At 43.8% G+C, this 14,061-nt stretch overlaps 1 protein-coding gene across 2 annotated transcripts in view; it reads left to right on the top strand.

Annotated features, from left to right (window-relative positions):
• The first annotated feature begins 12,604 nt into the window (after positions 1 to 12,604).
• Positions 12,605 to 14,061, top strand: part of LOC111259890 (cell adhesion molecule Dscam1) — a 134,510-nt gene continuing 133,053 nt past the window's right edge. For both annotated transcript variants that reach the window (XM_022832246.2, XM_022832247.2), the window contains exon 1: positions 12,605 to 13,715. In XM_022832246.2, the coding sequence (XP_022687981.1) occupies positions 13,622 to 13,715 (94 nt within the window). In that variant the 5' untranslated portion in view covers positions 12,605 to 13,621. The remainder of the gene's footprint in view (positions 13,716 to 14,061) is intronic.

Raw genomic sequence — 14,061 nt, 5'->3', positions numbered from 1 at the left:
TGTGTGTGTGTGTGTGTGTGTGTGTGTGTGTGTGTGTGTGTGTGTGTGTATGTGTTTCTTTGTGCGCCTATGAGACGCAAAAAAGGAGGATTTGGACTGGGTGGCTGACAGGTGAATGTTTAAGGAGCGGGCCACTTTTGTTGTCGACGGTAGCCAAGCAGAAACACCTTCCCATTTGACTATAGCATCTAATCCAATCGGGATTTGGTATATTATTGTGAATTCATTACAGCCAATGTTATGACGAGAATGGAAGGGGAAATAACGACACTGGACAAACCTCAATGTGCAAGAAAGCGACTTCCGTTGCCCTGACTGCTATTGATGGAGACGCGGGCCTCGTATGTATTTTAGGAAATGATGCCGACCCATTGGGCTGTTCTCGGATGAACGGTTTTTCAATTTAGACGAATATTTGGTAATATACATCTACTCAATTTGCATATTTTTGTGGATCGTTATCTTTTTACTTATTTATAATTTATCTAAGGTAATGAATCGACATAGTGGCGTTACGTATAGTCTAGCAATAGATACAGGTATCTGGTTGCAAAGTCAGCAATCGTTGTATTATCAATAGGTAAAGATCTATGGCCAGATTAGGACGCTGCCTAGAAAACAGGACTCATTTCATGCTGTTGAAAAATCCGTGTTATAGTAAAAGACCATCTATTTATTAAACGATAGCATCTTAGTACAATTATTTATCCATTATACGACTTTAGTGCTACTAAGAGCTATCTACTTATAGTGAACTTGAACTGCCGAACGTCGTGCCAGCTGTTCGTAGCTTACATAGATCCCCGTCACGTGTAGAACAACTTAAGTTGGATGGTGAAATAGTAAATTTTGTTACCCTCGATACAAAACTTTCGACTGATTGCTTAGCGTAATTTACTAGATGTCACGTAACTATTTCGCAGGCAACTTCGGTATGTCTTGAGGTCTTTCTATGCCGACGAAACTGAACGTGTTTAGTCTTTTTCAGCTACTCAGAAATGCTTTTTAATGGAGATAAATGCTCTTCATATTCCTGGCGCTTGCAATTGGCTTGTGGTCGAAGTTAGCGATCGCTCTCTTGTCACATTCAGTAGTGATTCTGCGAAGACTACTCGTGATTACGATGACCATTACAAAGATCAGCCCATTTACATGAGAGTACGTTAGTGGCAAGCTGTCTTTAAGATAAAGATTAATACCAAAGAGGCAAACTTCTATTAGTGCAAAGCCTGTTGTCTACGGTTTACATGTTAGCTAATTTAGCGTCCTATTATTTTTACCTATTAGTATCACATTTTTTTTTTACAGTAAAGTGTCAATATAGAATATACCAACATATGACGACACAGACAGGCTAATAAATTGCATGTTTTCTCTCCAGTTAGTTAATAAAACAGAAAATTACTTAGTTAATTTAGTCCCTTGGGAATCTCACTTGCCAGAAATCGTTGAGGACGTCTGGACTCGTTCTTTCTCAGTCTGTACATCTGTAGCTGTGGCTCACTCGTATACCGAACTAGTCTATAGATAGATTACGCCGTGCATATTTCGTACGTTTTGATGACTCATTTTCATAAATACGTGCATGGGCTCCAAGATCGTTCTTTGAGTGGCAGTACCTGTCGTAATTCTTCAGGTATAAGCATAGCCTAGGTTCGTTTTGCCTGACGTGCGACGAACGGCCTGTACCGCGTGCGTGTCCACCTGAACTACAGACTTGTTCAACATGGCCATTTTACACAATAGGCAACGAGGTATTTTCTCCTCTGTCTCGTCAGATATTATCAGTTTGAAGAAGTAGGTTACGACGTGACCCGCTAGCAGCGATCGTTGCCTGCTTTGATAAAATAAAACGTCCACCCTAACAGCAGCGGGCTGAATCGTATTGGAAAGCGTATGCAAAACGGATGAACGACGCAACTTTCAGGATTTCCAAGTAGGTTCCCTTTGAGTTCCCTTCAGAAGATTGAAGACTGAGGAGGCCATTCTATTCTCCTTTCTCCTCTTTCTTGCCTTCCTCAACCCCTGTCGTCTTCCCTTTGAGCGGTTCCTTTCTCTTCTTTGAGAGTCGGGTATGCCTCAGTACTCGGTGCTCGTCGTGCACTCGTGCTTCTAGGAGGTCCGTGTAACATCTCCTTTTTTCGCCGGAGTGCTTGCATCTGTGTGTATCAGGCGACGGCATGCCGAGTGGCGTATTAACATGAACGAGGAGAGCTGGTGCGCGTTTACGGCTCGAAGAGCAGAGAGTTAGAATATATGGAAGCCTGACCAGCCGAGCTGAGTTCGATGGCGACTGCTGCAACAGCCGAACGACTCAACGTATGTACAGCAGGGGAGATGAAGAGTTTGGGCGCAGGCAAGGATGCTGATGAAGAGCCTGAGCAAAGCATCGGAAGATGAGTGAATGAAGGTCATGTGAGCTGGCGAGAGAGTAAGATAGAGGAAAATGAGTGCGTAAGAAATGGCAACGAGTGGCAAACTGTGCCAGCTACGCGGTTCAGCTGGTGTGGACAAAGTCCGCTAGGGAAACAGGGGCAAAGAAAGGACAGACAGGAGTAACTGCGACCTTCACGAAGAATATCACTTTCTCTCTTTCCTTTTACTATACCTTATTCTCTCGTTACTTTCTTCCCGACTAAGATTAAAACAGCCAGCCCACAAGTAAGAGCATCGGCGATGACTGTGGCCGGGTCAACAGAGCCACACGGGTGACGAATAATCGACTAAAAAAGCGGGAAAAGAAAATCTCCAAGGGTACACCAGCAGTAGCAAGACGCGTAAAGTAGAAGATCAGTGCACAACAGGAAAAGCGTCAGCTGTGACTTCGTTTATTCGTCGTTTCTTCTTCTTTTCTTTTGTTCTGTGCTTGCACAAGAACAACGTCAGATCGTTCGGGCCGTCAGGGGAACGGAGGTCCATACTCCCATCCGTCGACTGCGGAAGTTTCGACTTCGAAGCTATCTGGCTGGCTAGCCGACGTGGTGATGTCGTTCAGACAACCACTTTTGCCATGCGGAGGGCATGTTCAGAGAGATACAGCCGTAGAGCCTTACATATGAGCTCCAAGTGTTTGGGTACGGGAAGAAGACACAAGAAGCGCAAAGAAGAAAATGGCTGGGGGTCGGGGACAGTCGTCTTGGTGGGACATCATGGAAGACGACGCTTCGCCAATCTTAGGCGGCAACCCAACGAGTTGGATGAGTGTATCCGATGAACTGTTGATAGTGTCTGAGGGTGAGGACAGTCATCGGCCTCGTCCTCGCAGGACAGCCAGCAGGACAGCAGCAATAGAGTGGTACAGAATAAATCGCTGAACATAGCAGCTTCCTTAGAAGAAACGGCTATCATTGCGCGACCGACGGCCTCGTCTAGTCACCGCCGTACTAAGCTCGCCCGCCAGCGCTTGCAAGCTGAGAGAGTGAAAGCCTCTCAAGCGAAAAATACACACCAAAAGTTCGCGGTTCTACACCACTACGCTGAATAGTTTGCTTACTAGCACTGTCCTCCCTTAGTAGAGTCAGCTTGTAGATACGTAATGTAGGAAATAGCCCAGTAACGTTGGAGGGTGCTGCCGCTACAGCCTTTTCAGATATCAGACGAAGTAGGACCCAGGCGGTAGAACAGCAACTGGGAAGAAGGGTTAATAAACTTGAGCAGTGTCAGCAGCAACTCAACGTTTGACCTCAACTTTCATTGCTACATTCCTTAGAGCCGAAGGGAGTAAACGGTGTGTTAAAGATGGAGTAAGCATCAGTAACTGTTGCAGTAGCAGCAGCAACAGCAGCATCCGCGGTAGAGCATAGAGGCGTCGGAACTCATGGCGATTGAGCTGGCGGGGAGTTCTGCCGGTTTGTTGATTGGCGCTTGAGCACCATCGGCAAGCGAAGAAGAACTTGTTGCAGTTGAGTTTAGTTGACTATAGCCTTCGTCTGCCAACCCTGGTGGGAATTGACAGTGTGCTCGCTAACGTCCTACCGAGTCAGTCAGCCGATGATTGGAAAACGGGTTGTTTCATCGCAAGCTTTCTCTCGTAGGTTTTTTCCCAGCGACAGCGACGACAACAGCTGATTGACGACTGCTTGCCATCCAGCCCGGCCATTTCGAGGCCAAATACGTCTTCTACGTAGCATTGGCTTGACCGAAAAGCCGATCGATTTGCTGCTAAAGGAACTTCAAGAACCCTTAGCAGAGAAGCGGCGTACGGGACAAAGGACTGTAATCGTAATACCACTTCGGTGCTCCTTGCCGAAAAAGAAGTTGTCGCACTTCACAGCCGAAATGACAGAATGAACCGAAAAGGTGTTAGTTATAGTGGTAGCGTGGCAACACAACTCTTTCTTGCTAAACCATTCTATAGAGCTTCTGCCACGACTAGTACTTCCTCTCCTGCTGCAGCAATGGGAAAAGAAACCAATGTGTATCCTTGATGCCGTCGTACAGCTGGCGGAAGCAGCAATAACAGTTGAACAGTGCGAGACTTCTTATTGACACCCTGAACTAGACTAACTGTGTTGGGGACCCGTCGTTTCTGAGTTCGTTGTGCTATGCAGCGAGCAAAAAAAGATGATGAAAACGGGAACGACAATTTTTTTCTCGCCTTCCGTTCTTACTACTCAGCAATAGTACTTCTTCTTTTTGCACTTATAGTGTCCTTTGCCGCTCGCTCGTTGCCCTACCCACCCTCTGCTGCCTCGCTTTATTTCGTCAAGTGCGAACAACGCTCTCGAGCGCGAGTCCTATTCCTTTATATTCCGTGCTTCCGACAATCGTCGTCGATGTTGCGGCTGTCAAGAAAATAAAGATAAATAAACCACTATAGAAATGCGGCACAATAAAGGGGGGACAGTCCGCAATTTTTAAATGTGGATGAGTTGATAGGTAGAAGAGTCGTTATTTCTTGTAGATAATTTATTTAGCAGCGTTGCTTGCTTATGGAAGGTGACGCGACATCTCCATTTAAGGCATATTGCATAGCTTCACATCCTTCAGGTCCTATTTACGCCATTTTTTAAGTGTTGGCGGACGTGAACGTTGAGAACCCAATTCGTACCCATTTATCATCCGTGGTAGTTTCTCTTGTGGTTTATACCAACGTACATTACCCCTCAGTAATGAATGTATTTTCATTGAATTTAATTAGAGGAACAGATTTTTGCGGCGAGTGAGTAATAACCGGATCCCGTATTGCTATAGTTTTCACAACTCCGATTTTCTGCTATTTGAAGTTTTTGATACCAAAGGTTTCCTTTTGCGCTTTCTTTTTGCAAATTCCTGCGCGGCACTTGCAAAGTTGCCGAAGTCAATCTCGTGTCAGTCGCAACTTCATCTCGCAATATTAACTATAAAACTTCGATCTAGGCTGTCCGTTTGATATTCAACAGCAGCAAGATGGCGCCCACCGATGTGCTTCGTAGAGAACCCTTCAACCGCTGATCTTAACCACTTCAAGATTTGTTTAGTTTTTTAAAGACAACTCGAATTTAGTATGAGAGCTTTCTAAAGGTAAGAGTCTCTTAGCAGAATACCGTTGAATCAATGCAGCTGCATACCATTTGCTAGAGCCAAATTTGGTATTTTAAATAAGTGTTTATCCATGTTTTTTTGTTTTTTAATTATATCGGCCGCACGACCAGCTGACACAACAAGTCAGTCTCTTTGTTAAAAGTTGCCCGAAACAATATTTGTACAGTCGATACATTCATAGATCGACGCAAAATCCTAGATTATATTCCCAAATTATAGTTCCCTATTAGTGAGTAACATGGGTATAACCGAAAGCACTATGGAAGGACTCCTTCCATGGTGCAATTTTACATAGGCTTCACTTCTCGTTATCTAACTTACTATGTTCCTTAGCCAAATACGGTATCAGACAGTATTCCGCGCCTTACCTGTCTGGCACACTCCGCTTTTCCTAAGCGGCACTTTTAAATTATGTAACACCAGGCTTCCGCCTTCCTCTGAGAGCCGAACTGTTCGAGCACAAAAAGACGGCAGTTTTCTACAAATCGTCAGTGGGACAATCTGGAGAAGACTTAAGGGCCCTTTTTTTTTATGTAGATGGACACTTTGGCCCAGCAGAACCTCAATTTCATCCAAACGAACGTACGAACAATAGCCCTAGATGCAAATCTGTAAAGGAGTGGAATTCGGCAAAGGTTCTCCTATATATGCGAAGTGCTAACGAACCAAACGATAATTCACGTTACGATATTGTGCTACTATTCGCCTCATTTCGGTGTACGGTGCAAACGTCTCACTATGGCCCTGGAGAACGGGAAGTTATTATAACGAAAGGAAGCAGCAATATGACCAAATGGCGCGGGGACGGCATTAAGTAGGGTATTTCGATGAATCGAGCATACTCTCACATACACGGCGCCTTCTGCAGCTGCCCCTGCCATTTGTACAAGTCTTGCAAGGGAGCTAACCAGTCCACCTAGTACCAACCTTGATCTGTGCATTCGATGTCGGCGAATCCCTAGAGCAGAGAACTAGCAAAGTACAACATGGCTACCCTTATAATGCCGAGCGTTTCCATGGATCGCGCGCCGCCGCAGCTGTAGCAGCTATGTTGAAACGTCCTCACTCAGTTACTCTAGTATATTAGCGTCCAGGTCGTCCACCCTTCGAATCGTGGGGGAGTTGAGAGGAGTTGGGACTGAGGGCGGCTAGCAGTTGAGGGGGGCCACTGGACGAAACTGATGTTAAAGTCACACGAGGTTGGGAAAAGTTTGTATGTGGCTGACTTTCGAATAACTCTTGTTCCCTCTTTGGGACGCAAGTTCCATTAAGTTAACGGGCTGTCAATGCGATCACCGGTGGTGTTCAGTTTCTGCCACCATACGGTCTCGTAGAGTAAAAGGCATACACCGCATTAAAGCGACACACATATAAGCGCTGCCACATGGCACCGGCCACAGTACCATGTAAAGCGGAGACAAAGAAGACCAGTGGAGTGATTGTACCGTAACGCTTAGGACCGCGTATCGTTTATTGTTGATGCGACCATTTCATCTACACCACCATTGCTAAAAAGACTGGCAAAATACTGAGGCTTCCCTTGGGAGTTTCGTCAAATGGATGGTGTATTCTGCCTAGAGGGGAAGCACCTTTCCAACGTCCGGCCGTCAACTCATACCACCATACTCTGGGTCTGGTGGACCCGACCCAACCTGAAAATTTCTCTCCCCTGCAATCTACTGCGCTGATCGCAGCGTTTGAAAATCCGGCGGCAAAAACAGCCTAATGTACTTTTATTATAATGACTTCCAACACGAATTACAAAATCCTGCTGGCTCTCATGCTGCTGCTGTAGACTTAACTGACCATGTTTCATTCAAGTTAAGGAAAAGAACCTGTTAAAAAGTCTAGTGGATATGCAATACACGATTATAGCTGGTTTTATCCCTATCCTTCTCCTCCTCTATGGATGTCCTCGGAAAGGTAAGCTGTCTAAATAACCGTTTTGAAAAGGTACCCTTTAGGTACTCTATGATTGCCCTGTTGAAGGGAAAAGGAGCGTACGCGGACCGACATCTAGGAGGAATAAGACACGAATCATTGTCGAGAAAAGAGAGAACTCTAGGCCCCTGATCTGCTGACAGGCCTTGTCGTTTTCATAACTAAAAAAAGATTTGGTCTTCTTTTACTAGCGACGCAACGGTATCCGATATCGACATTGTCGACCGATTACTTTGAATATTATAATTACCATCTCCAAGTGACAATTACTGAAGCTACATCAGAAAGCGCCAAAAAGGCGTTTAGCATCGGTGATTCTATCATGCTATCGCGTACCCCCATATATTGTGTGAGATGTGAATATTCCCTCATTAAAATAGATTAACGTAAAATGAAGTAATCGCGCCCTCTGTTTTTTTAGTGCCAGTTGGTGTGGCCAGTGGATGTAAAGTATGTCACAAGTAAAAATTCTAAAGTAGCTATTTTTAACAGCCCATTTGCGAAAGTTGTGGATTCATTCTAATGGAAATTTATAAAAACAGTTAAATTTTTCTAAAATTTGTTGTTTTTCTCTCTGAGCTTTTAAAATGCTAATACATAACGGTGGCTGACCCGTTTGCTTTACCAATTAATATTCAGTAATTCCATAAAATTGAACGTATATACAGTAGATTATGATGGCATTAAGTATAATAGGCTTATCTTTCAGCTTTCGATAGTGCGCCAGTTATAATAAATGTTTTTTTCTGGCAAATTACTGCAGTTGAGAGCATATTTTTGCTTGCTAATTTCGAAGTTATTTTAAACTTAGTTGTCATGAAGTTAGTGAGGTAAAACACTGTTAACATCAGTTTACGCTGAACGCCTTGCTGTACAACCAGTTTTGAGGTCGGTGTAAATAAGGCAAATGCTGGTCGTTAGAGCAAACCTTTGAAGGATTTGTTTGCATTTACTGGTATAAAGTTTATAGGGGTTATCAAGTAACGCCATAGAGGTAGGTCAGCTGTGAAAAGTTGCTCTATATCGTTTGCAGTATGTAACTGAGGTAATACCGTGGTATGCTGTTATCAATGGTTAGGGTATTAAAATTCTACAATTCGTTGACAATTCGGAAATTGAAGTAAACTAAAAAACAAAGTTATACGCTCTCAAGAATTATCCGACCAATATAACTAACTGAAGTCAGAGGTAAACAAGTAAAGTCAGACAATACCAGAAAGAGCACTTGAAAAGGGATGGACGTCTTTATTTTGAGCTGGTTCAACCTTGAAAATGTTTGTGTCGATAACCTCAAAAACGGCATCCTCGAACGCATTTACTTGTCTTCACCCGGTCTCAGCAAAGGGGACAGTTGTAATGAAGTGTCCTATTAAAAAAAAGTACCAGTGTATTTGATCTCATGTTATCCATGATATGCTCTATGTTTACTCCATAAACTTAGATATTTATTTTCATCGTAGCTATGGCTTGTTGTGTACATAGTTAGAGTATTCTATGCGATGGAAGTTACAATTCAAATTGATCGTTCCTCGACAATCGCAATGTATAGGCCTGTCATTAAATTGAATCAAATATTCCCATTGTATCTGGCAGGTGGCGCTGAAACCGAATTGCACGATCATCGTACCCAGGTAAAATTTCCCAGGATGACTATTTTAGCCGCCTGGTGTACCTCTGTTGTTTTCATTAACTTGTTGTTGTTTTTGATTAGATGCGTTCAGTCACAGGGCTGGAGAAGACACATGTCCGACAGCGCCCCCTTCACTATTTTCGTGCCGTAACAAGTTCTGCCGAGACAAAAAGAGTTGTTTGCGAAGTGCAAAGCGAACTTTCATTAAGCGTTAAAACTTGCCAGTTCTGCTTGAATCACTTCAATAGCAGAAATTTTAACTTCGGCACCGAACTACGCTTCGAATGTTTAGGCAGGCACTCCTTAAGCAAGATGCAACACAGTCAAGTGCTCTCTGCACAGCTGGGAGTGGCCTAGATAACCGTTGTCAACCGTTTGTGAAAAATTGAAAAGGAATGGAAAAAGCGATTAGTTCCCATACACTCAGTCGGAGTGAGCAAACAAATATCTGCCGATATGTGTTTCATTCTATATAAGCGCCACTTCTATATGGGCGATGATAGATTGACCCCTAAACGCAGACCTGAATGGTTAGACATTATTTCCAGTTGGATGCCACGAAACAATATGCATTTTTAAAAGTTACACCTCTGCGTATGGCGGGATGAGAAAAGAGCGTTAGACTATGGGCTACTCAAACCTTAAAGAAGAAGCCCGTTACATAAATTAACTTATCTGTCTGAACCACGAATGGATAGTTTAAGGCTTGGACTGGCACAGGGCGAGGCAAAACTATATTGCTGCATCACAACGCTCTGCCGCATACGGCTTTAGTAACTTAGCAAGCGCTAACGAACCTCCAACGGATAACTTTTTTCACTTAGCGTTCAATTCGGACGTTGCTTTATCTGATCTTTTGATCAGTGTGGCATAGCCAGGAAAACAAAACAGAGCCCGAACTCCGCAAATGATACGGAAAAAATCGCTTTTAAAAACAAAGATGTACTTTCTTTTCAGACTATATTAGGACTACAAAAGAGTCCTAGAGAGCAACAGACACTACTTTGATCAAAATTTATTCGCTTGCTCAAACGTTGCAATAAATCAAAGTGACTAAAAAATAATGAAAATTTTCTAATTAAACTGGAGTTTCGGAAGTCCCTAAGGTGACCTATGTCTTCTACCAAGCCGCTAACGCCTAATTTGCTATCGAAGAGACGCATTTCAGATTTGCCCGTCGACCAAGGCTGTACAAAGTTGGCTATAAGATCGATTGATGTAAACGACTCCAGGGGGTGAAAACTAAGATCGGAAAGTCTGGTTAGTTACCTCCATGAAGACTTGTGAGCAGTAACTGTGCATTCGCGAAAAGGATGCGTCAGAAAACAGTGTGACGAGAGAATAACATATGTAGTTTGTGAAAAATCTGGCTAATGAGAGATGATGGAGGGTGACGAATTGGGAAAATGGAAAAGCTAAGTATGGTCGGTACATAAAGGCCTCGGCGACTCTGAGTGGGTTTGGTATTGTATGACTAAAAATGATATATAGTGGCGCCAGCCACCCAGCCCCAGTTTGATGGAGTTGTCAGATCGAATTATTAGATCCTATTCGTCGAGCCATAACGTCTTCACTACTTCCGCACTTTTACTTCACAAGAAAACTGTTATAAGTAAATCTCTACCCAGATGAGTTCATGGTTGTAGCTACGCACAATGTTCTATTTTTGTAATCAATTATAATCAATAACTTAAGTGGAGGGTTAGAATAAGTGGAGGAGAACATGGTTTGATTTTTCTCAGAAAATATTCTGTATGGTGTTAAAAAACATTACATTTTTTCTGCCTCTCTAAGACCAAAGCCTGTAGCTGTTGCTGTACAACGCTTGACCGTCAGAAAAGGGCTTTATACTCCTAAAAAAGAACAAAACAAGTTATCCAATATCCGTATCGTTTCCGTCAAATAAACAGATAGTGCATCTAAGTCCTGTTTGACTCTAGAGTAAAGAAACCTATTTTTATTGGTGCCTCCTATACTGCGTGCGCTACAACGCCCAGTTAGAAAATAGGACTGAATAGCCGGGTATCCCGCGAGCGTTTTTATTAAACTTTTAGCCTAATGCGAGTGGCTTATTAATACTGGTGCAAAGAAAAACCGTGACACTTGAACCGTATTTGACGTGGAGACCTTTAACCAAACTATTTCTCTCCTTTAAAAGCATGATTACCATGATACCGGACAATATAAAACGATTACCTACAAATTTAACTTTTTGTAGTACCCTAGTAATAGCCCCTAAGACAAATTTATTTTTAGGCAAATAATGGTAAAATTGAATCTTCGGAGGCCCTGGGTTTAACTATTGATGCCTTAGATTGGCGTGGAGCAATCTGCATACCGTACGTTTATAGACGAAGTTTATCACTTGCTTTCATAGAGGAAGCACGTAACGAGAATAACTCAGATAATAATTACAAAGTAAACCCAATTCACCATCTACTTAAATAGGACAATGCCATCATAATCTATTTAAGGTGGTCAATTGTTTACGACCCAATCCGTTGTTTGTTCGTGTGAGTCTTCTATTTTTCATCCATCGTTTTGCCAACATGTTTTGCAATTACAGTATTTTTGTATATGTGTACACATATATGTATCGTGTTCATTTTCTAAACGCATTATATTCTAGAACAGGCATGCAATTCATACTAGCTCGACACGGCTGAACAATATTGTTCGCAATAAGCGTTCCATATAGGATAAGATAGATTTGTTTGTTCGTCGCTAGGTAGTCCGTCAAACAGACACAAAGCTAACGCAAGACGAGCAGCACGGTATGGCATACCCGTTCAGCCGGTGGCGTTGGCGGCGGCAGCGACGGTCGGCGACAACAACCTGTTCGTTCTCTTGTTCTAGGAGTACCGGGATTTGGAGATTGGCAGCGGGGTCCGGGGATCGGCTACTCCTATGCTAGCCTCCCATAGCAGCATTAGTAGCGAAATCATCTTTCCTTTGGCTTATATCAGTGGCGCTAGTCATCTGTCGCGGACGGGGCAGAGGGGGAGTCTCGGCTCGGTCACTAGGTCGGTCCTTCTTCCTTCCGTGCTTCACCGTCCTGTGTCAAACCCTTAGGCCTATACTACTCGTGTACCGACAGGCGGCTTGGCCGAGAGAAAAGCGCTTCGCGGTCGCCTCCGTCAGGGGGATATGGAAAGGTCGTAAGAAGAAGCCGTTTGCGTCCCTCTCCTACACTGCTGCTGCCTCACTCAGAGGAAAAATTGGATGGAAAGGCGACTAGCCGGCTACGCTGGCTGTAGGACCGACCAGCACCAAGTACTGTGTATCCCGGGACGCTTCAGGGTCGTTTAGGGAGAAGGGGCCCTCAACAGCCTTGGGTTGATCCGAGATTCCTCCTTACGGCTCTCCTGCCGGCGGAACTAGCGGAACACAGCAGACAGACAAACAGCAGCCTCACCGTGGCCCACAATGTAAAGAGCGCGCGCACACGTTAGTTACGGGGGTCTCAGACAGGGGGCGCTGCGTGTACGTGGGCGGCGCTTTAGTAGCTCGAGTTCTGGAGCACATGGCATGCAGAGTTCTAAGAACGGACGAGCGCCCGGCCAGAGTCCGTGCGGTCGGACGACAAAGAGGAGGCTGCGTTGTCGTGTCGTCCAATTGTTGTAGTGTTACGGAACAGCACTAATTCCCATTGCTGCTGGTCATTCTGTTGGCACTGATCTAAGTCGCTGACGTTCGACAAAGTGCAGAGAGCATCGTTCTTTCGACTAGTACTCGTGGCGGCGAGTTTCTTGACCAAAATTTTCTCCCACAAAAGCCGTCAGCACAGCAGAAGGTATCGGATTGCAAAACCTGCTCTTATTAGTACCCTAACTTGTCACCCTGCATCGGTCAGTTTGCTAGTCGACATCAGCTGGAGCGGTAACATTTTATTCCTATTCACCTATATGAAATACAGGGGAGAGTCAAGAAAGCAGAGAAATCAACAAAAAAGTAACAAGGAACAACAATAACAAGATCAACAACAGCGTGTGTTTTTGTGCGTGTCTTGTGGATTGCAGCTACGCGTTGATCTGCAGATGTGTGTAATCGGTTTACTCAAATGCTTATGATGAGTATGCTAATCGATGTGTGTGAAGTGAATGCTTAAATGTCACGAGTCATCATGAGGTTGGCACGCTCAATTGCAATGGTGTTTGCCTTTGAATTGAGGTGTTGTCGAGGTATGTTCAAGTGTTAGGGCATCGTATATAAACAAAGAGAATAACCCGAGAAAACGAAGAAACAAAAGGATCGAAGACTAGGGAAGATATCATTTGGTGTGTGCTTAGTGCATCTGCTGATATCTAATGTGTCCTGGTGAATTAAGGGACACAGTAAGATGACGATAATAATGATAGTGGTGATTGTGGACGGATATGAGCATCAGTTGCACATAGTGGACGATGCCTTGTAGAGTGTGGCCAGGATAGAGCGGGGCCACCGTGCACTGTCCAGAACCACTTCTGGACACCTGCTGGCTTCTTCATCTCACGAGGACGGGGTTAGAAGCCTCGTGGTGAAGTCGTTATGGAGGATTTTAACTTTTCAACAACAGCGGCCCCGAGGCGAAGAAAAATGAAAGCGCTAGCCCCTGGTGTACTTCTACTTCTCATCATAAAAGGTCAGTATACACAGCTTGTAGGTTCCACAAATCAATAGACTAGGTTATAGAGAACTATAGAAGGTGTTGCCAGTGAGTACTTTTTTGAGAAAACTCTACCGTATTAGATTTCCTTATCTGCCAAGGGCTGTTAGTGGCTCGATGATGATCAAGGATGATATTTCAATATGTCCTACGTAAAAAAACTGTACAAATTGAATTGTCAAATACACGATAAGGACGATGTCGTCGGTGTAGTCTGCGAAAAAAAAAATCTCTAATCTAATTGATCTTTCGACGATTTAAGTAGATGATCCCGCTAAGATTATTTGTTAATGTCTTTATGTATCATCTATATATATATGTC

The sequence above is a fragment of the Varroa jacobsoni genome, unplaced genomic scaffold, assembly GCF_002532875.2.
Source record: "Varroa jacobsoni isolate VJ856 unplaced genomic scaffold, vjacob_1.0 scaffold_379, whole genome shotgun sequence".
Classification (NCBI taxonomy): domain Eukaryota; kingdom Metazoa; phylum Arthropoda; class Arachnida; order Mesostigmata; family Varroidae; genus Varroa; species Varroa jacobsoni.
The sequence above is the reverse complement of the archived record's forward strand: the minus strand, read 5'-3'. Positions and strand labels throughout refer to the sequence as shown.